Source organism: Diadema setosum, chromosome 19 (genome assembly GCF_964275005.1).
Source record: "Diadema setosum chromosome 19, eeDiaSeto1, whole genome shotgun sequence".
NCBI classification, from domain to species: domain Eukaryota; kingdom Metazoa; phylum Echinodermata; class Echinoidea; order Diadematoida; family Diadematidae; genus Diadema; species Diadema setosum.
Window position 1 is genome coordinate 31,021,032 of NC_092703.1, and position 21,211 is coordinate 31,042,242.

Below are 21,211 nucleotides of genomic sequence, written 5' to 3' on the forward strand. Positions count from 1 at the left end.
GATGTAAGTGGGAAGGGGGAGGGTAATCACCGTTAATGGCTTACCTGCTCCTGGAGATGAGAACAGATCTTGACCAGATGAGGAGGCGGGTACCGCGGCGACCGCTGGTGCCGGTGCAAAGAAGCTCGGTGGGGAGGTTGCTGCTACCGGCGCTGGGGCTGGCACTGGGGCGGGTGGTGGTGTGCTGTGGGCGACTGGTGCTGGAGCAGCAGTGATTATCTCCTGGGATTCTCGCAGTCTCTGCTCCTGCAAGCGGGACGAGGGAGAGGGGGTTCAGATTAATGAGACCAACGTAAATGAAGAGCCTACTTGTCAACTTCCTGTGACATCATCTTTACTCTCTACCTTATTTTAGACTTACACTTCATTTTCTGTATTCAGTATTTTTATTCAGTCCGATCTTAACTTTTTTCTTTTTTAAATGCGCTCTCCTTGTTCCATAACCACAATTATTTGAAGCTTACAGTTACACAAGCTTCTTTCTATATCGGTCCTGCCATATCCCTCTAACATTACTACAACCTGTAGAGTAATTTTGATAGTAACCAATTACCATTACATGACTATCATGTGTACAGATGTATATACACTGTTCATGGTGTATGCATTTATTGTTGTTGTTGGTCTGTTTACAAGTGAGAAAGTATGACAATTTGTGCTCACATTATTTACAATGTAACCAATTATGAGAAATATTTGATTAACTGAATCAACTTGAATGGACTGGAAGGATCCATGAAGTTTTTCACAGAGTGCATTACCGTTTGTCAAAAAAAAAAAAAATTACAACGGGACCCTCTGCAATGATATCTTTAAAAAGAGTGAATCAATCGAAATACATATTCAGGGTATGAAACTATAGCTCATTGCCCACATCTTACAGAAACCCCCATTTGATTTGCTTCAGTGGCCAAAGAGAAATATGAAGTTACGGGTGTATGTTGAGGATGTCAAGAATCTCTTCCCTCCAAGTTCTGTCTATTGCATTCACACACAAAAGCATCCAAGTGCTATTAAAACTTGGAAGAATCAGACTCGTGACTAGCCTTTTGTCAAGGCCCTCTCGCTGTATGGTGAAGAGAGCCCAGCTGAGAGGGGTTGCGCGAGGGCCTTTTGAGATCTGCTTCGCATCCTTTTGTTAGCCCTTTGAATTACCAACTTTTGCTCCCCAATTTCGGGAGCAAAAGTCGACCAATCAGCGTGTCTGTCTGCTTGAACCCGATTTGAATAGAGCGAATGCACGCCATTGCCGCAGACCTAACAGAACTCTACATACAGAGTGTGTAGAGTTCCGTGGTAGACCTCCTCGGGTGGTCAGTGATGCATGCAAACAGGCATGACAATACCAAGGCTGAGGATGCGGGGAGCGCGCCATTCCATTGGTTGACCGGAAGCCATTAAAATGAGTATTCAGAAGGGTTTACGTGTCATGAATAATAATGTGTGAAGCAGATCTCACAAGGCCCTCGCACATTACAGCGAGAGGGCCTTGACAAAAGGCTAACTCGTGACATGCTTTACAACTTTTCACATTTCTCTGTGACTGCTTAATTAAATTGAATGGCAATATCTGCAAAATAGAGCTAAGATGTTATGTTTTAAGACCCTGAGTAGCATTAAGACAATTTAATCATATTGGGTGTTATCAATGCGAAAATCTGATTGTAATTTTCTTTGGGGGGACATACTGTATATACAATGGTATATACAGGCACAGCTGACCAACGGTCACTGCCATCCATGGGAAGACAAAAGTGACCACTCAGGTCTCGTGGCCTCCCTGACGTCAACAATGCCCATTTACATCAAATTGCTGCAAGTAAATTCAATTCCACAACAATCATATGGAGGAGGTCCCTGCAGCAGGTTTTATACACGACTAATACTTGGGTGAATTCGCTGACTCCTAATTTTTGATTCAGCATGCTCCGACCTTTATTTCCTGGCTGGTATTCCTAATCAAATCAACACAGGTCGATACTCTCTCTATAGGTCTTCTTTCATTCCACTGCAAGTGCTTAAACCCTAAGACCGATCAGTTGAATGCAGCGACTAGGGTCTCATTTCAGAAAAGACATTATAGGATAGAAATTCTTGCTAGAATAGCAAATTCTTGTAGCAATAGCCAATCAGGAAGCAGGATTCTTGTGTTAATACCATGATGCTTGTCATTATAGCTAGACTTGTTATCACAGCAACTTTCTATTAAATGGACCCGTGTTACATAAGCTGGCCTTAAAGTCCACACTGATCATTGCACACTACCAATCAATTCAATTTCTATATATTACTCTATCAAAACAAAGACAAGTTGCTGATACATTTGCATCAAACCTGTCAAAAACACCTTAAAGGTAGCGGATACCTTTTACAGACCTCCCAAAATGCAGCAAAACATTAAATATGAACCTCAGGGGACTTGCTTAGGCCACTGCTTAGAAATTTGGAAGTCAACATTTATCTAAAATTTGAATAATACACAAAACTCAACTACTCAGTAGTTCTGTGTGTCAGCCACACTTACACCTTTTTGTTGCATTCTTCTGTATTTGTGATCTATAAACACAAATCTAAAAGTACAAGAGCTAATGTAATAACATATAGAGTGTGTGGCAAGAATGTATATAGAAATGTTTGTAAGTGTTGATGAACTTTCTTCACAAAATAAACATGATGGACACACATGCAGTACATGGGTCTGCAAAGGTAGCCTAGTAATGTACTGGAATTTACAGTGAGCCCCGAAAACAATTCAATTCAAAATCTAACGGTCAAAAAAATGTACTAAATTAAATGTTACCTTACACTTTCAATACTTTATGGGAGTTTCTAAAATGATACTCTCTTCAACATACCACTGTATTTATACAACTCTTCATTTAAGGCGTGCAAATGGGATTCCCTACCTTTAAGCAGTCACTGTCTACAGACAACATTTTTTTACTAGAAATAACCTACAATATAATAATCCATGATGTTCCAACGCCAGGGGTTCCGTTTCATGAAGTCATTGCATAAAAGTCTTTACATAAATCTCAGAATGGCCAAAGTCACTCATGTGTAGCTACAATCTATTTAGAGAAATAAAATTTTATTTTATGAAGTCTCTCATAAGTGTGTCTTGTGAGCAAAAAGTCTCTCATAAGACTTTCATGAAACGGATTCCAGGACAGGTATCTGCCAGAAGGCATCCTCCCATGTTGTATGTCATCAACCTCATCAACTCAGCATGTAGTGAAGTGCACTTGAGTTTCATTTTAATGACTGATAATGATATTGATTGCTTCCTGTTACAGCAATAACTGTCCCTCCGGTTTATTCGTCCCCCTCTCTACTATTGCTACAACTGACGAATCGTGCCTGAAATTACCTGATCTAGACAGCTTGTCAAAGATGAGCAGCAGACATTGTACTAGTAACAGACTGGATTACCCTTGTTTCAAATGCCATGGCACCTACTATGTTTTCTAAAATAAATGCCCACAAACAGTCAGCTGGCATATTTCACCTGTTTGTGAAAAAACTTGTGGCTTGTTCTGGAAAACCCTCGTGACTTGACAGGATTTTTGCGCCACTGACTGCACTGGTGTACTGTCCTATCTCATGGGGACAGCTTTTCTGTAAACTGTATACCACATCGATAGATTTACTTTTTCCGAAGGCAGCAGCAGCTAAATATAAACTAATTGGTAATGAATAACAAATGAATAGACAGAACTGATAATAATGAATGAATAAACAAGTCAAGATGAGATAACTGGTTCCATACGTCTACTTTGATGTCACTGAACAAAAACCTGTTGACCATTCATGCCTTCATTTTTTGTTTTCCTGACAGAGCCACTTCAAGCCTACGAACAGCATAACATTCTTATTCAAAAATTCATGTGTCTCTTTTGCAACCCTGAAAATTAGATTCCTTTCATAAGGTGGGTAATTCAGACCTTTTCTCACAACAATAAAACAGGAAACTTCTTTATGACGGAGGGGGAATAAATACTAGAGATTTCAAGTCAATTATTTGGACCCCTCCCCCAAAAAAGCTAACTTTTGGTGCAAATTGAGAGCCCATTCTTGAGTGACATGGGGTTAGTTTTTCATTTCTTTATAAAAAAAAAAAAACAAGAAGAAACTCTGAGGTAAGTTACAGTAAGATTTCATACAAAATGTTGGGAGACATTCTTCAACGGTTTGAAATAGTTAATAATTTTTTTAAGTGCAATCCATGCCATGCAAGAAAATTCAGAGCTCTCCTTCACAACATAAGAGGAAAGGAAGCACTGTCATTATTGCACTGTTACTGAGCAGTATACATATGTTTCTCCTTGCAATGACAATTCTTACTCTGCCTGGGTCCCATGATATTTGTTCCTGCAATATTTGCTCCAATGAAATATCTGCACACTAAGCAAAACACAAATTCTAACCACAAACATAACCATAACCCTAATCCTAATCCTCACATCAGACTAAACCTAAAACCCTATCACAACCCTAACCCTCACCATAAGTCCTTGGAAAATATAAAAATGGAGCAAATGTCTCAGCAGCAAATGTTGTGTTACCCTTTGATAACGTAAACAAGAATCTTTTATCAGAAATCTAATATTGAATCTTCATCCCTTTTTCGACTCTGTTGGACCGATGACATACACATACTTCTGTCAATGAGGATAAAACCTCTTGACACCAACATACATTAAGAAGTAATTTCCTTCCACAGACACTTTTAAATGCACCATGCCTGATTCCAGATTCAGATTGGTCTTACTACTGTCAACATATTAAAATCTGCCACAGCTGGAATGCACATTACACATAAGGGTCGACATCCTACAGGAGAAATTGTGCCTCGTGTTGCAATATCAAACAACGGGCTGAACTCCACATGCTCAGTATCTCCAAGAGGGGTAGCCAGTGCACAAATGACAGCATAGCTGATATACAGACTTTGTTGGATGTTCTGTATAATTCATCATTATTACAAACATTTGTCTCCGGCATATAACAGGGTACGTGCACAGAGGGTAAAGATGCTATAAGTGCAGGGTGGTGGTGGTAGTAGGGGGTTACATTTCCACATTTGGCTTCAGTTCCAATTTTCAGCTGGGATAGGGGAACACTAAAAACATGCTCTCTAGGGCCGTCAATCATGCTGAGGTATTAAGTTGAGGTATGATCAAATAGGAAAAATCAATGGATAAATTGAAACAGCAAATCATGACAATACCTACTAAAACATTTACCAGTTATACATCAAATCCTCACAATATACATAGCTAATGCAAACAATAGTAATAGTAATAATGATAATGGGCAATTCCGCGGTTAGTAACGTTACATTTGAACAAATTTAGATATTTGTTTTTACCACTAAATTACCATTTATTCATTTCAAGTCAAAATTATGTCAAAAACATATTCATCCTTCCCAGGTTTATGATACAGAAAAGAATGAACACAATCCAAGAAATATTAGAATTGCTATAGCAACTTAAAGGGCTGGTTAGTAACGTTACGAAAAAAGGACATGACAAAAAAATCAATGTCTTGTAACAAAAAGTGTGCAAAAATTCAAGTAACTTCAAACAAAGTGTTGCATTAATTTCAATTATTGCATCATGACAAATGTTCATGCAAATTCTTTTAGCAGTTCGACCGATAATTTTTTAGCTAGACCCCCAAAAGCATGGTTAGTAACGTTACGGTTAGTAACGTTACATTTGTCCGGAGTAATTCCGCAGGTCATTTCACCCTTTTGTAATTGACAAAATGTCACATGACTTCAGGAGTGTTTAAATGTATTCATCTTTTACCCTTTAGCAAAACTTTGAGGAAAAAATTTCAAAGGAACCCACTGTAATTTGCATTTAAGTGAATTTCAACGTCCCCAGTCCCACATGTACATTTTAAATGATGGTTTTAGATCTCGCAAAATCAATAAGTACGAAAAATAAAATTTACTGAATTTGAAAGACCCTAATGATTGGTGAACATCCATGGCATTAGTTGATACCTAGATCACAGGGTAAGATAAAGAGGCACATTTCTTTTATCCATGTCATGTCCACCTAACTGCGGAATTGCCCTAATGATGATGATGATAACGATAATAATAATAATGATAATAATAATGATAATGATAATAATAATAATAATGATAATAATAATAATAATAATAATGATAATGATAATAATAATAATAATGATAATAATAATAATAATAATAATAATAATGATAATAATAATAATAATAATAATAATAATAATAATAATAATGATAATGATAATAATAATAATGATAATGATAATAATAATAATAATAATAATGATAATGATAATAATAATAATGATAATGATAATAATGATAATAATAATAATAAAAATGGACATCCTCTGCATCAAATGTAAAACATATCAGATAAAACAAAACTTCTGATATTTGAGGAAATATCTGTCTACTTTGGGAGTGTGTTGAAAGTCTTTCTGGAACATAATTGCTCATCAGGAGGAAATTACAGGTACTACAGTATACTTGTTCTTACTGGAATAATTATCCATCAGTTAATTCTATCTAGTATCTCACAGAGAAGATGTACCTAAAGAGCATTATACTTTCTATAACACTGCAGTGCCAGGTTGGTTTACTATCATACATTTTAATCAATGAATATCCCCAAACCTAATTACAAATCGCTCAGTTAACCTGTTACTACTGAATTCATTTTCATACCTAAAATCCATTCACTTGTTGGTATTACTACTTTAAGCTATTACAGTACTTGTTGTTATGTTAGGCAAGCCTTACTGGAGCTCTACAGTTGTCAGTAACAGCCCTTGTCACACTGTATGTATATGAGAGTTAATAACACTGATCCGCTCTGTTCTTTCCACATGTTAAACTTTTCAGTTCATCCTCCCCATCTGACCCTACCCCCCCCCCCCACACACACATATACACAGATAATACAGTTCTCATTCATTATTTGTTTATCTGTCCAATTTGTGACCTTTTGTAGTGTTTCTGAATCTACATGTGGGTCAGACTGCAGATGGGCAGAATTTGATTACTCTCTCTTCCTCTGTCCGTGAACTGACCCTGTTCAATTGAGGACAACCGTTGGTCTACACAGTCACTATCCATGAACTGACCTCAAGAGGTTGATTGCCATTCAAGTACACTACGTGACTGGTCAAGAAAGAGTAATATATAGAACTATCAGTAATATTGTCAAATATACTGCAGATTTCTATCAAAGAAGGAATGCAGCAAGGAATTACACATATCTAATTCCATAAACTGGCGGAGTATTGAATGTGCTGAATGTGAAAGTTTGGTAGATATATTGTAGATTGCTTGTAATCTGTTGTAATTTTGTGAGCGCTTGGAGTCTATTTTGAAAAGGCATTATATAAATATTGATTATTGTTATCATTCTGCTAAATATCACATTAAGATCATACAAGAAGGATACATACTCCCCAAGGTTTCAATAGATGACAGCAGCTTCATTATACATTTACAAACAGACATTATTTATTACCCTATCACAGTGCAGATGACCATTTGGATACTTAACATACAAATTGTACGTATTAAGATATTAACATCTGACCTATCCTTTGTATATGAATTATGCATAATAATTTGGTGGTTTTTTTTTTTTTTTCTTACCTGCAACTTTCTTTTCCTATTGTTTCTTGAGGAGTGATTAATGTATATGCCAAATATCTTGCGAGGTTTTTATTTTCGCAAATTTTGCAAGTAATGTGCTGTTCACAAATCTGGAGACATGCCAAAAATATTGACTCTGATCCCGACATGAATGTGACGTGCATGCATACATTCCTCCATTCAGTATACTGAACTCCATGACTGCAAATTTAACCACTCACAAAATTGTCAGGAAGTCCCTACTTGCCAAATATTTAAACTCGCTATTAAAGGTCTTGTTTACCTTTGGGAACAGTGATTTAAAAAATGTTCAAGATATCACATTTGATGCCTATGTGTAAGGTCTGTTGTATCACAAAACATTCCACCGTACAAAATTTTCGCACTAAAGCCTAAAATATAAGGAGATATCAGTATTTTTCTCATTAAACCACAGCTGTAGACGGTTTAGTCTGGTGGCATTTTTATCATAACTATTGCTCACATTTTGTCTATTTAACAACACTTAACATTCATTACACGGATTCAAATTTTTACAGTGGTTGTTTCTATCCCAAGCTCACATTTTGAAACTATTATAAAGCACTAATGCTGGGTTTTTGTTTCATCTGCAAACGGTACATTATGCCTTTAATATATGGTGTATAAAGTATGTTAAAAGGCGAAGAGCGGGAGGGGAGGAAAGGGGCTGGTACTACGAAAGCAAATGGAAATAATATTCATGCCTTGATCGCTGCAAGTCTTGCCTTCTCGTCCTCCAATGCCTTCTTCTTCTCATCATGGTCCACGGCGGCCAGCGACGTCGAGAACGCGTTGACGGCTGTCTGGACTGTGTTTGCCCTACAAGACAGAAGCAACATTGTCCAGTAGTGGCTTGAGAATGTGTCATCGGACATTAAGACATTCTTCACCTCTTTTCCTTTTTTTTTGACATTCTTCTCCTCTTCTCCTTTTTTTTTTTTTTTTTTTTACTGTGCTACTTGTATCAATACTTGTATCAATGCATATATGATATTCAAAGAATGGTCAAAATAAACAGATAAGACCAACTCTGAAACTTTTCAAGCTGCATGTATGGTAAAACAACTGATTTTGTGTAAAATAGATCTTATTTGCTTCTCAGTTTAATTTATAGTGTTTAATCCAAATTCACATCACAAAATTAAAGGTGTACAGATAATGAAAATACATATATGTTTGCATGAAGCAGGCAATCATCCAAAGTAAGTCGCATTAATGAAAGGTTATAAAAAAAATAATAATTTCACTAAATTTCACATTAAATTTGATACTTGATATCAAAAAGTGAACTCAGCATGATGATGAACAAACTTACTTATTCCAATTTGATTTCTTGCTGCTTTCGATGGATGCCAGGTGCTGCTCCAGAGCCTCCAACAGACTGCTTGGGGCCTGTAAATCAAGGAAAGACAACAGAACAATAAAGAAAACATTTACTATTATTGTCCACGGCACAGCAAGAACCATTACGAAATTGCTAATTAATCATTAACACTACTCTCCAGAGAATAATAAAGGGTATTCACATAAATTATCAAATAACGCTGCTTATCAAGGCGACTGCAAGATCACATTCGTTTTATTTTTGTTGTTTTTTTAAGGCTTTGCTTCTTTCAACCGCAGAGTTTCATTTCAAAGTCAGAATATGGAGTATATTCATCACAGCTGAACTTTGAAACTAATCATATATTCATTTCTCCAGCGATAGCTTACACAAATCTCACCCCTTTAAATTATATTATTTCACAACGAAACTCTGCTGCATGCAAGCTGTTATATCTGCCCCCTAAAGTCAACAATCTAACAATCTACAAACTGCACAGCAAATAATTTGATTCATTTCATGTTAGTATGCTCAATGTGCACACACTCTAAATAATAATAATAAAAATCCTGATTTTTCACTCTGAAGCTTCAAAAGTATGTGATAGAAATAGTAAAGAACAGAATGAGCATGAATTATGTGTTTGTTCCCTGACAACAGCATGTGCGATGCTGAGCCCTTATGCTCAAGGCATCCTAACATTTACGTAATAACTCTACTCTCTTCAAACAAACATGCGGGATTAAAAGAATGCATTTGCAGTTACGGTAATGGCATAGACATCACAATCCTTTTATTTGTTTTTCCACCATCATCAATCAAATATCAACCACTTGAAATTGCTGAGGATTCCTCTCAAACACGTATGCAGAAGAGTCTCTTCCACCTTTTTCAAAATAAGCTGGTACAGTCCACACAGCTGTTTTGTTTTCTTTTTTAGCAAAATGATAGATGGTTTGTGAATATATTCCTTACAACTGTTTTCTAAGGACAATATACATATTACTCTTGTATAACTTGGGAAGTTGAAGAATCCATGAACTGGGGTAAAATATGATGGTATAAGCACTGCTGATGTAATGAACACATGGCGTTACTTTAATTGAATACAATTCGACCTCGATTATCCGGCCATGTCGGGACCGGCGCTCATCCGGATAAGCGAATTGGCCGGATATGGGAGACACAATGTTAATGTATATAGCTGCCGTCCAAGCTGCCGTCCCAGTGCACTGGCAGCTAAGCAGGTAGCGTACTCCGCAACGGCGGTGTAATCTTTGCCAGCCTGCGCAAAATTGTAGTCCCTTACTTTTACGATGATAATGTGGTGTGAATTTATGTTAGTTCTGTCGGGAATATTGGAGGTAAATCGTGTGAGTTTTGTAGAAATTTTAATGGAGTTTAAAGTCACTGTTTTTCTCTCAATTTTTGGATGAAAAAAAAAAGTCCTTCACTGCGTGAACGCGTCCGGATAATAGGGATTTCCGGATAAAAGGAGGCCGGATAATCGAGGTCGAACTGTAGTTACATATAATTGAGAGCCAAGTTTGTCTTGGAAACACAAAGAATGTAACTAGTACAGATTGCAATGAGGGCATGCAACTGCAGAGAAATTTGTTGAGAAAGTACATCCGCCTCAAAAAGATGAATCAAAATTATACAATGGCAAACATATTGAATGAGGAGTACACCTTCGCAATGATTACATTATTGATGATTCCTGATCTATTCATGCATGAGCACTATCAGCCAACAGATTACTCCTATGTACAGTATGTCCCAACAAAATTACAATCGGATTTTTGCATTGATAACTTCCAACATAACTGTCTGAATGCCATTTCAGGGTCTAAAGATATAACATCTTACCTACATTTTGCAGAAAACCCCATTCAATTTGTTTAAGTGGTCACAGAAAAATGTGAATCGTTGTGAAGCATGTCGTGGATGTGATTCTTCCAAGTTGAGCACTTGGATGTTCATATTAATGTGTGAACACAATAGACAGAACTTGGAGGGAAGGGATTCCTGACATGCTCTACAAACATCCTCATTTCTCTTTGACCACTGAAGCAAATCAGACAGGGTTTTCCCCAAGCCGTGGGTAAGAAGTTATCGTTTCATACCCTGAAATTGTATTTGAATTGATTCACTATATTTAAAGTTTTCATTGCGTAGGGTCCCATTTCATTTTTAATTTTTTTAATATTTTTTTTTGGGGGGACATATGGTATTAAAGTGTGTTTGCGTATCTAAACAACCAAAATTAATCAAACCAGCAAATCTCATCAAAAAGCATTTACCTACTTGTCTACCATGGACCATTTGCTTTTCTTATCACATACTTGTACCCTTAATCACTGGCATCTGTATCCAACTGTGGGCTACTTCAATCATTTAATTCATAATCTGTCTACAAAAATGATTTGATTTACTAGGTACTATTAAAGCTGAGTGAAACAGGAAATTTATTTGCTTTGCAGCACTTGCTCATGTTGATGGAAGAATAAACAGCTGAATGAAGGTCAGATCACGGAATGAGTACATATGTGACTATTTTCTGTGTTAATCTGAAGCTTTAACCAACATGCTGTCAAAAAGCAAGCAAAGCTTGAAATGCTTTAATTCTTCAGCTTGTAGCAAGTGTGTCAATACTCAACAGCCATATGATTTATTTCTGTGAATATAATTGTGAAAGGAATATCAGTTAATGTGATGAGCGATGCACAGGATTATGCAGATATTATGCAGTTAGCCATTAAACAAAGTAAAAAAATATGTCATGGCATAATATCCATAATTTTGGCAAACACACCCATTAAGCCATGTAACAAAAGCAATTCCAACTGCAAAACGAGCCTAAAGTGCATCTACAGATGTTTAAATGGACCAGTTTACATTTTAAAAATAGATTTGATGTGTTTTTTAGGCAAAGGCTCCAAGGATGATTAATGGATGATGATAAACCTTGCCCGAGGTTTGCAAAACAAAGAAGCAGGACTACACATTTTATAATGTATTCAACTGGAACAGTAGAATGATATGGCCTGTTTCTCGGCACTCGGGGATAAAATTCTTCATATTCATAAATTCGAATGTAACTGTAACATGGCCTGCCTATCGGTGCTTTCAATCACAAGTAATCATTCAGCAGAGGGTGGAAATTGTGTACCAAAACATGTCAAAAAAATCACTCATAATAGTTGTCAAGATTTAACTAAGTATGCAATTGGGGGAAAAAATAGGGACAAATGCCACCCCATCCCCTTTGAGCATCTAACTGGTTTGTATGTCTGTAAACATTCAAATGAACATTTACAAGGAGGGTGCGCAGTACTACTGTATGAGCTGAAATTTTCGCGGTGGTTTTATTAATTTCGCGAATCGCCTTTGAATCGCGAAAATAACAACACCCGAAAATAACAACGCGCAAATAACTAAGTTCAGTCAGACCCTCGCAACCGCGAAATTAACAACACGCGAAAATGTCCTCCAAGTAGAAGTAGCAATTCGCGAAAATATCTGTACGCGAAAATTTCAGCTCGTACAGTATTATGTCCATTGGCGGTACCAACGATTTCAAAAAATAACTTGATCATGTATATCCTACTTCTACTCTCATGCCTGAAGTCTGACTTTTTTTTTTTTTTTTTTTTGCTGGATGGATGAGGAGGATGCGTAAGAGGTGAATGATAGTAAGGACAGACATCTACATGGATTTGCCCTCTGGTAGCCCCAAACCACTTACAGCTACCCCCTTTGAAAAAACAACCCACGACCACCACTGCATGTCTGTGTGTGTTTCTGTGCACAATGATATGGAGTGTGAAAATATCTTCCTCCGCCTAGTCCCCGTATCATCCCTGCATCACCCTCCTCTGCCAAAATCCATTTTTCCATACATGCACATTTAATTCTTTCCAGGCCCATGTTTAGTTGCATAAAATGCCCCTCTTCCCCCCGGCTACACATTTTTATGACAATTCTGCGTGGTGACATAGATGGTGCCAAAAGTGGATGAGGACATGGGAAGACATATTAATGCAGCGCAGAGCTTAAGAGCACTTCCTTTTAAGAGGAAGCCTGGACATGGGTTAGGATTGAAAGGGTAATACATAACACCATTTGCTCCTGTTTCAGAGTAAGAACCAAAATGAAAAGGATTTGTCTGTTTCTCAGAGGGTAATGTTGATACTGCATTGCCTGATTTCTTGGGCAGCAGTAAGCTGTACGGCCTACTAAGCTTTAGGCTAACATCAAGAAATCATGGACGTTTATCTGCAACTCCGGGCATAATTTCTGCTGCTGTTTTATTCTTTTTTAACAGAATAGAGTCTATTGCCAGATACTACCGATATACCAAATGGGGATAGGACTACAGATGTACAGCAGTGTAGGCCTATCTTTTTTTTTTGCCATGCAAGTTTGAACCACTTACGTGTTTTATTGTTCAGGGCTACCAATATGTTACAAAATAAAATACATTGCCAGATACTATCGGTAGGCCTACACTGAATGGGGATAGAAATATGCCTATCTTTTATTACCATGCAACTTTACCATATTAGTATTTTATTGTTAAGGGCTACCAATATGAATACATCGACATCAGGGAGGTTCCACAACATAAACCAGGGGGACACTTTTGAGTTACATGCAACCCAACAGGCAATATTGACTCCCAAATCAGAGAAGATTGAATGCTGTACTTTCTCTTGCCAGCATTTGGAGAGATATTGAAGTCTTCGGGGAACCTCCTACAGAACCACAGAGACTTTGTTGCTCTGCTTTATTTTCTTCTTTGCCCAAAAATTGGAACATTGAAATTACAACAACAACAACAAAACGGTACGCAATAGCTTCTAATCTGAACATTATTGCTGGAAGTTTAATAAGCTCATCTTGATATGAACATTCTTTGAACACGACAAAGGCCTTGCAAGTACTGGCTATAATATGATGCTGGCATATGAAATTTCAAATTCTATTATGTCACAGTGAATGAGAGATGTCTTCAGAGTCATGACATTGGAAGAAATGTTTTTGTTTTTTTCACTGCCAAACCAACAAAGACTATCATATCTAGACATTTTCTCACACCAAACATCATACAAAGATCATTCTTCTTGATAAGTATGTATAAGAGATAGCAATAGCACCTGCATCTCTGAAACCTAAACAGCAAATACAGTTGAACCTCTCGTATACGGACAAGTCGGGACCGGGGCTCATCCGGATAAGGGATTTGGTCGGATACGGGAGACTCAATGCTTTATACATGTACATATACATACACATGTAGGTCCTACTGATGTAGCCCACTGATGTAGCCCATTGTAGTACCACATGTAGTAATGTGTATACTGCAACCTTTTCATTGTTACACTCAGTAACAGACCCCAAAATAGAGGTGTATGTTAATGTTGGAAGTAATATGTAATTCATGTGTGTTTGTGTAGGAGTTCTCAAGGAGTTGGGAATCCCCCTTTCCTCCCGTAATTATTAAAAAAAAAAATCACGGCGAGATTGCGTCCGTATAATAGAGAGATCCGGATAAAGGGAGGCCGGAGAAGAGAGGTTCAACTGTAGTGCTAAACTTTTGTTTTGTTGTTGTTTCTTTCTCTCTTTTTTTTTTTTTTTTTTGGTCGGGGGCGGGGCTAAATTTTGCTTTCAAAAAAGATAGAAGTATGTAACTTGCTTCCACTTTGTTTCAATCAAATGCCTTAATACAGACCAAGAGTATATAAGTTAAAAATCCTTTAAACTCTATTCCACGAAAAACTTAGAATCGATGCACTTAATATTAATCAGACAGTTTTAGCTGGGAAATATCAATTGAGGACTGAGGATGTGAATAAATCATATTAAAGCCAGTGCAGACACAAAATAATATCAAACTATACTGAAATGTGTATATTGCTTCATCTTCTAATAAATAAATGTTTCATCCTCCAACAAACTAAATTCTTCTAGAGCATGCTGATTAGCCACTTTTCTGGTGCACTGCTCTTAATATCTCTGATGACAGCATGTCAGTAACTTCGAAATTTCCAAAAGACGTGATTTTTTACCCTTCCTCCATCACTCTGTCCCTACACACACAGTTCAACAGACACAGACAAAAACAAGAAGAAAACACAGAGAGATGAGAAAGGAAAATGTTTTCTTTTTCCTCCAAGACCTGTTTCTCAAAGCCTTTGAATCAAACGTAATATCGCTTCCAAAAACATTGACCATCGCGGAGAATTCTATGAAGCTGGAGTAAAGATAATTGTTTGTCTCGCAAAGAAATCGAAGGTAAGAAGTACATTTTGCTCGCTACTGCTGAGCTTCGTCAAGTACAATGAGACACGTCATAGAATCATTGCATAGTTCCGAACAAAATCTCCTAAAACTGACCACGATGCAAGGTTCAGCACCGCTTAAAGAGTGTGTACAGTTCTGGTCGAGGTGAGGATTTAGCTTTTAACGTTTTGCGGGATATTCAGAAACCACTCTATGAGATGTCAAAGAGCATGCAGTTCTAAGGGGTATCAAAAGTTTATTCAATGAAAATCGGTTTTGAAATGGCTGAGATATCCAAAAACAAGGTGAAACAAAGAGATCCTAAGAAAGTTGTGGCATGTCGCCTTTTATTATTAGCACTTTTAGCCATTTGAAAACTAATTTTCATCAAATAAACGTTGAATCCTTCTTAAAATGACATGCTCTTTCATATTTCATAAGAGGCTTTTCATTATCTCACTTAGGAATGTTCAAAACATGAATCCCCACCTCAACCAGTACTGTACAGTCCCTTTAAGATGTGGTATATTAATGTAAATGCTATGGATTAGGGAAAGGCCAGAATTGGAGCTGAATGAGGATGTTAAAACATGAGAAGCCGAGACTAGCTGCCAGATCCCATTAGCTTGACTTATGGAGCGAATTCTAAGAACTACTGGGAATAGCATGGATGATAAAAAAGAATAGTCTTGATGAGTTAGGAGACACAAATTAATGTATAGCACAGCACAAATCCAGTGACTGAATGCTTAAATGCTTCCATTCCCTCAGATTACAAATTTATTCCCACAGGTAAATGTGTATCCATTTTCATTAAATCCATCACTGATAACAATGAAAATAATTCAACTTTTTTTTTTCATACAATGCTACACAGATGAGTTTCCTTTTGTGGGTGTTCTCTAAAGATCAATTTAAAACTTGCTGAACAACTATCAAATTAACACTTTCTAATGTAAAAACAGGTTTTAGCACCTTTATACAATGCCTCCATAAAATACTGTGATATGAATTATTGAAGTCTCAAAGTGTAATTAATGCCAGAAGAGTATGATTGTTAGGGGAAAAATATGTGTGGTTACTGTGTATAGAAATATATGGCAGAAAGGTATACGGCATTGCAAAAATGAAAAGGAAAAGATTGCTGGCAACATGCTGGTAATTAGGGAAATGGGAAGTACTTCAACAAATTTGGAAATCAAACAATTGTATCATTAAAAAAAAGAAGAAGATATATCAATGATCAGAAAATGAATGTCCAAAAACCAATCCTGAATTTTCAAATCATCACCAGAGCATGCAGTGTTTCTGTTCAAAAGTCCATCAGCTTATCTTAACATGTCCTAACCCATGTCCAAGGCTATATACCCCCATGGTTACACATCAAGGGTGTGTTTCAAAGCACAGCAACTCAAAACAACAAAAAAGAAGTAAAAATGTAATATAATGACAGGTGGATAAGAGATACTCATAAGAGCTGCCGTATGATGGATGTTAGTCTTCTCTTCAGGACCTGAGGGTGGAGTGTTAGTTATTATCATTGATGGGGATTTTTTATTTTCTCTTGTCTAGAATCGGAGCTCACTCTGTGAGAGAAAGAAACTGGACATGCGTAACTCACTTTCTTGTATTCAGGGGGAACATCACCAAACTGCAAGTTGTCACATGCAAACAAGTCAAACGGTATTAAGACTCGGTAAGAGTTAGCTGCACATTCCTAACAACTGATGTATTGCGCCATTTAACTGAACCAAAATCTCAAATTTCTTGCAAGGTCAAGTGGAAAAAAAAAATTGAACAAGAATTACAGTGTGCTGCGCCCCACTGTATAGAAACTCTAATGTGGATATGTGAATAACAGCCATAGAATTTCTTCCCAATTTCTTCACTGAATATTCTATGACATGATGGTTCTTGTAATTCAAAAGGCATTTAATCCAATACAGACAACACCTGCTAAGATATATAAAACCTGATACGAAATATTCTGTGAATACATTCTTTCCTTCTTTTCCTCTTACCTAAAACTCAACATATTGGTTGGTCCTTTGATAGCAAAAACATGAATGTTGATAAGTCTGCCTCTCCAGTATATATGGTACACCAATATCTGTTTTGTCGTTGGACTGTTATTTTAAATATCCTCTGATATCTCCCAATTCACTTTGCCGCTGCCTTGGAACAAGACTAGCTGTCCATCACTGACAGCATGCAATGTAATCTATACAATGCAAATACTCCACAACCTACTCCTTGCCTGCTTTAAAAACTAACCATAACCACAAGAAGCACGTTCCACGTCACTGTCAAAACATTGACATACACACATGCATACATAGAGTTAGCTGAACGGGAAGAATGCACTCTTGAGAAATCCCATCTGGTATAGCTAGATGAGATATCTATGAGGACATGAATATCATCTCTAAATTCCCATCTTCTTGTGTGGCTGAAAACTTCCTAGTTTGAATTCAAATTTTTGTGTTTTGAAAATAACATTTAGCAGAACAGTTTGTCTCACATTTCGATTAAGACTGTTCATATTGAAGGTGCCTAGAAATAGAATTCAGGGATGATAATATTTCTAGATTTCTTCTGGAAAAAAAAAAAAATTCTACAAGTACTTAACCCGTTCCGTACTGAATTCTGAAATTCCCATAGACTTAATACACAGATCACCAGGTTCCCGTACGGAACGGGTCAAATGAATTTTTGACTAGCTCTTGGTGTGGAATACCAGGGTCTAGTTGGAAGGGTGATGTGAGTTGATAACCACATACTGAATGCTACAATATGTCCCCTATATGACTAATCAGTGTAGGCTACTACAACACACCCAGCTCTTATTGAAATCACAAGGTGTCTTTATGATAATGGCTAAAATACCTTACAAAAAGAAATGAAAAAAAAAAAAACTCTGAATGTATATGATCTGAAAAATTACATCACCAAAACTTCTGATTGAGAAGATGTAGATCAAATACTTTAAGATAGTATATTCATATGCCATATCATATATGAAATATATACAGCTGTATATGAGTATCTTATGCTATCATTATAATATCTTATGTAAAATAATACACTTGCTAGCTACCTGCATACATTGATCAAGATACAATACTGTTTTGTTGTCCCAATATCTGTATTTATGGCTTTATTGATAGATGATATAATTCACCTAATGCTCTATTGGACACAGGCAGCATAGATCAGACAATTTGAAGAAATCTCAGTTTTGTTTCAAAAATGCCTTCTTATTATGATAAATGTCCATATTTCCATTACAGCATGATCCAAATTCATACTCGTGCATTCATTCATTCATTCATTCATTCATTCATTCATTCATTCATTCATTCATTCATTCACTCACTCACTCATTCATTCAGTCATTCATTCACTCACTCATCCACTCATTCATTCGGTCATTCAGTCAGTCAGTCAGGCACTCATTCATTCGCTCATTCATTCACTGACTCACCCACTCACTCACTCATTCAATCATTCATTCACTTATTCATTAAATCATCATTCATAACTTGAGCAAGGCTGCATTCGTCAGTCTCTGTGTCACAGACAGACAGTATGGTACCCATGCATGACAGACTTTTGAACTGAAACCTGCAGCGCAATCCAAACTTGACCCACTTCAAAGACAGTGTGTGTGAGATCTCTCCACTAGCATGCCACAAATTTGACTCATTTTTTAGGATATTCATTTTTTCTCAAATGCTTGCTGCAATCATAATATACAGTATATCAATATGCTATATCAAGTAAAAACTATGAAAACACACAAAACGAGATGAGAGCAACCTCAATGCTTACCTTGGCTAAATCTGGAATTTCACCCTTGTCGATTCCCACTTGCTGCAAAGGAAAGAAGCAAAAATAAAAGATGAAAGATAGCTTGGTAAAATTTGTGCCATCATTCAACCTAAGTTACTTGACTTAAGGATTCTTCACATTTAACACTACATATAATTCCTGCATAAAAGTGAAGAAATGATGATATCTGATAAAGTATGACTCAAAATGCCATACATTAGACATCCTCCCCTCTCCCCAGTAATCCCATCAACTAGCCTTGATACAAGTTTAACCACCTGGAGGCATTAAGGCAAGTTCTTGTGAGGCATTCTGCATGAAGGCAGGGTTCTGAGAAAGGTAGGGTTAACTCAAAACGCCGAATGCTCCTTAGAGGCACCGGGGTCTGCATTTCAGTTTACGTATGCTAGGCGGCTGTAATCGCCCTTATCCTCTGCTCTCGCACCACCGAGGAATACGTAATGTGTCGCTAGCTGCGGGGCCTGTGAAATGAATCCGCATCTCCCCGCGATCTATAACTGCGATCGCTCTAACACCTCGGGAGGGTGCTTTCTTAACGTATGTGAGTGGGGAAGGGATGGGGGATGGTATGACTGATATCTTGGGAAGAAGTAAGGAAGGAAAGGATGAAAAAAAAAAAAAAACCACTAGGATTGACACAAACATTGAAGGAGAACAAAACCCAAGTGATGAGATGCTTGAGATATAAAGCTCCCGATAAACAATACAAAGAAAGGGGGGGGGGGGAGAGGTGTGGTAGACTGCAGATATTTTGAACAAAACGTGACTAGATTGATATATCACAATGAATTCATTCAGAAAAAGAAAAGAGCTTGACCCTACTTTGTATGTACATGTAAACATATATTTGTGTTTGCAATACATATTACACAGAGAGAGAGAGAAAAAGAGAGATCTAAACATGGCTAATATGTTTATCAAATACAACTATTTAACAACAGTCCCTGTTACTTGTGCATGTGTTTATATAAAACAAGGAAAATTGACTATATTTTCCTTCTTTTTCTATGCCCATTCCTCCACACGTTACAGCTTTCTCTCATGCTTGTATTAGATACAACATAATACAAGCATGCTATACTTTTTTTTCTTTCTTTTTTTTTTTTTTACACATGAACACTCTCATCACACAGTAAGACATGGGAATTTCTTTGTTTTATAAACCAAGAGCAATTTGATGCAAAAAAGACTTTTTCGCTGCAGAGTCAAAATGCTGGCCCAATTCTGCCATTCATGTGGTAAAATGTCTTATACAGCTTTCCTGCCTTACTGCTAATAGCAAGATCATTACCCTAGGCTTTACCTCTGGCAACTATAGCTGTCTCACAAGGGCAAATTTTGCATTAAATGCACGATGATGTTTCTATTCAATCGTCACTCATAGCTATATCATGGGCCAGATGCCACAAGAATTCATTGAACCAGTTTTCTTGCAGCACAATAATAAGACATGAAGTGGACAGAATGATGGATATCCTAAAATCATACTGCCTCCATCATCCTTAGGGGCGGAGGAATAAAAGGAGTATAGCTGTCCGCTATCTTCCTATAAACATAGTGACACATCTTGTATCGAACTGATGGGTGCACAAAGAAATCTACTGCATGAAATCAACAACCCCACTCAGCTTGAAATCATCTCAGGATCATTTTCTAGAATCCAGACATTTTCAGCAGTGAGAAAGGTTTACAGCTTGGCACTATGGAGTCCAGTGCAGAAATAAACTTCCTTAGGTTGTTATCAACCCCTTTAAACACCCCTACCTCCACGCCATAATATGCAACGTAACATCTGGTATTAGAAATCTTGCATTGGACACATATACAAACAGTAAAAAGAAAAGAAAACAAAACAAAACAAAAACAAAACAAAAAATAACTGCAAACATAACTCGTACTGGATAGCCCTTATAATGACAGATGAAAATTGCTTTTTATCTAATTTTTCATTCGTCAAGAACCTACTGTAGTCAGTAGAAGATGAAATAAAAGAGAAATACTCAAGAATTCATAAGGAGCCAATAATATGTGGACTCTATGCACTGAATGTCATC

The 21,211-nt window shown here is 37.0% G+C and overlaps 1 protein-coding gene across 1 annotated transcript in view; it reads right to left on the minus strand.

Annotated features, from left to right (window-relative positions):
* Positions 1 to 21,211, minus strand: part of LOC140242225 (uncharacterized) — a 125,709-nt gene that overhangs the window by 33,172 nt on the left and 71,326 nt on the right. The window contains exons 10-14 of the mRNA XM_072321969.1: positions 19,137 to 19,178; positions 16,927 to 16,956; positions 9,012 to 9,088; positions 8,401 to 8,515; positions 45 to 246 (exon numbers count right to left, since the gene is read on the minus strand). Coding sequence (XP_072178070.1) covers positions 45 to 246; positions 8,401 to 8,515; positions 9,012 to 9,088; positions 16,927 to 16,956; positions 19,137 to 19,178 — 466 coding nt within the window. The remainder of the gene's footprint in view (positions 1 to 44; positions 247 to 8,400; positions 8,516 to 9,011; positions 9,089 to 16,926; positions 16,957 to 19,136; positions 19,179 to 21,211) is intronic.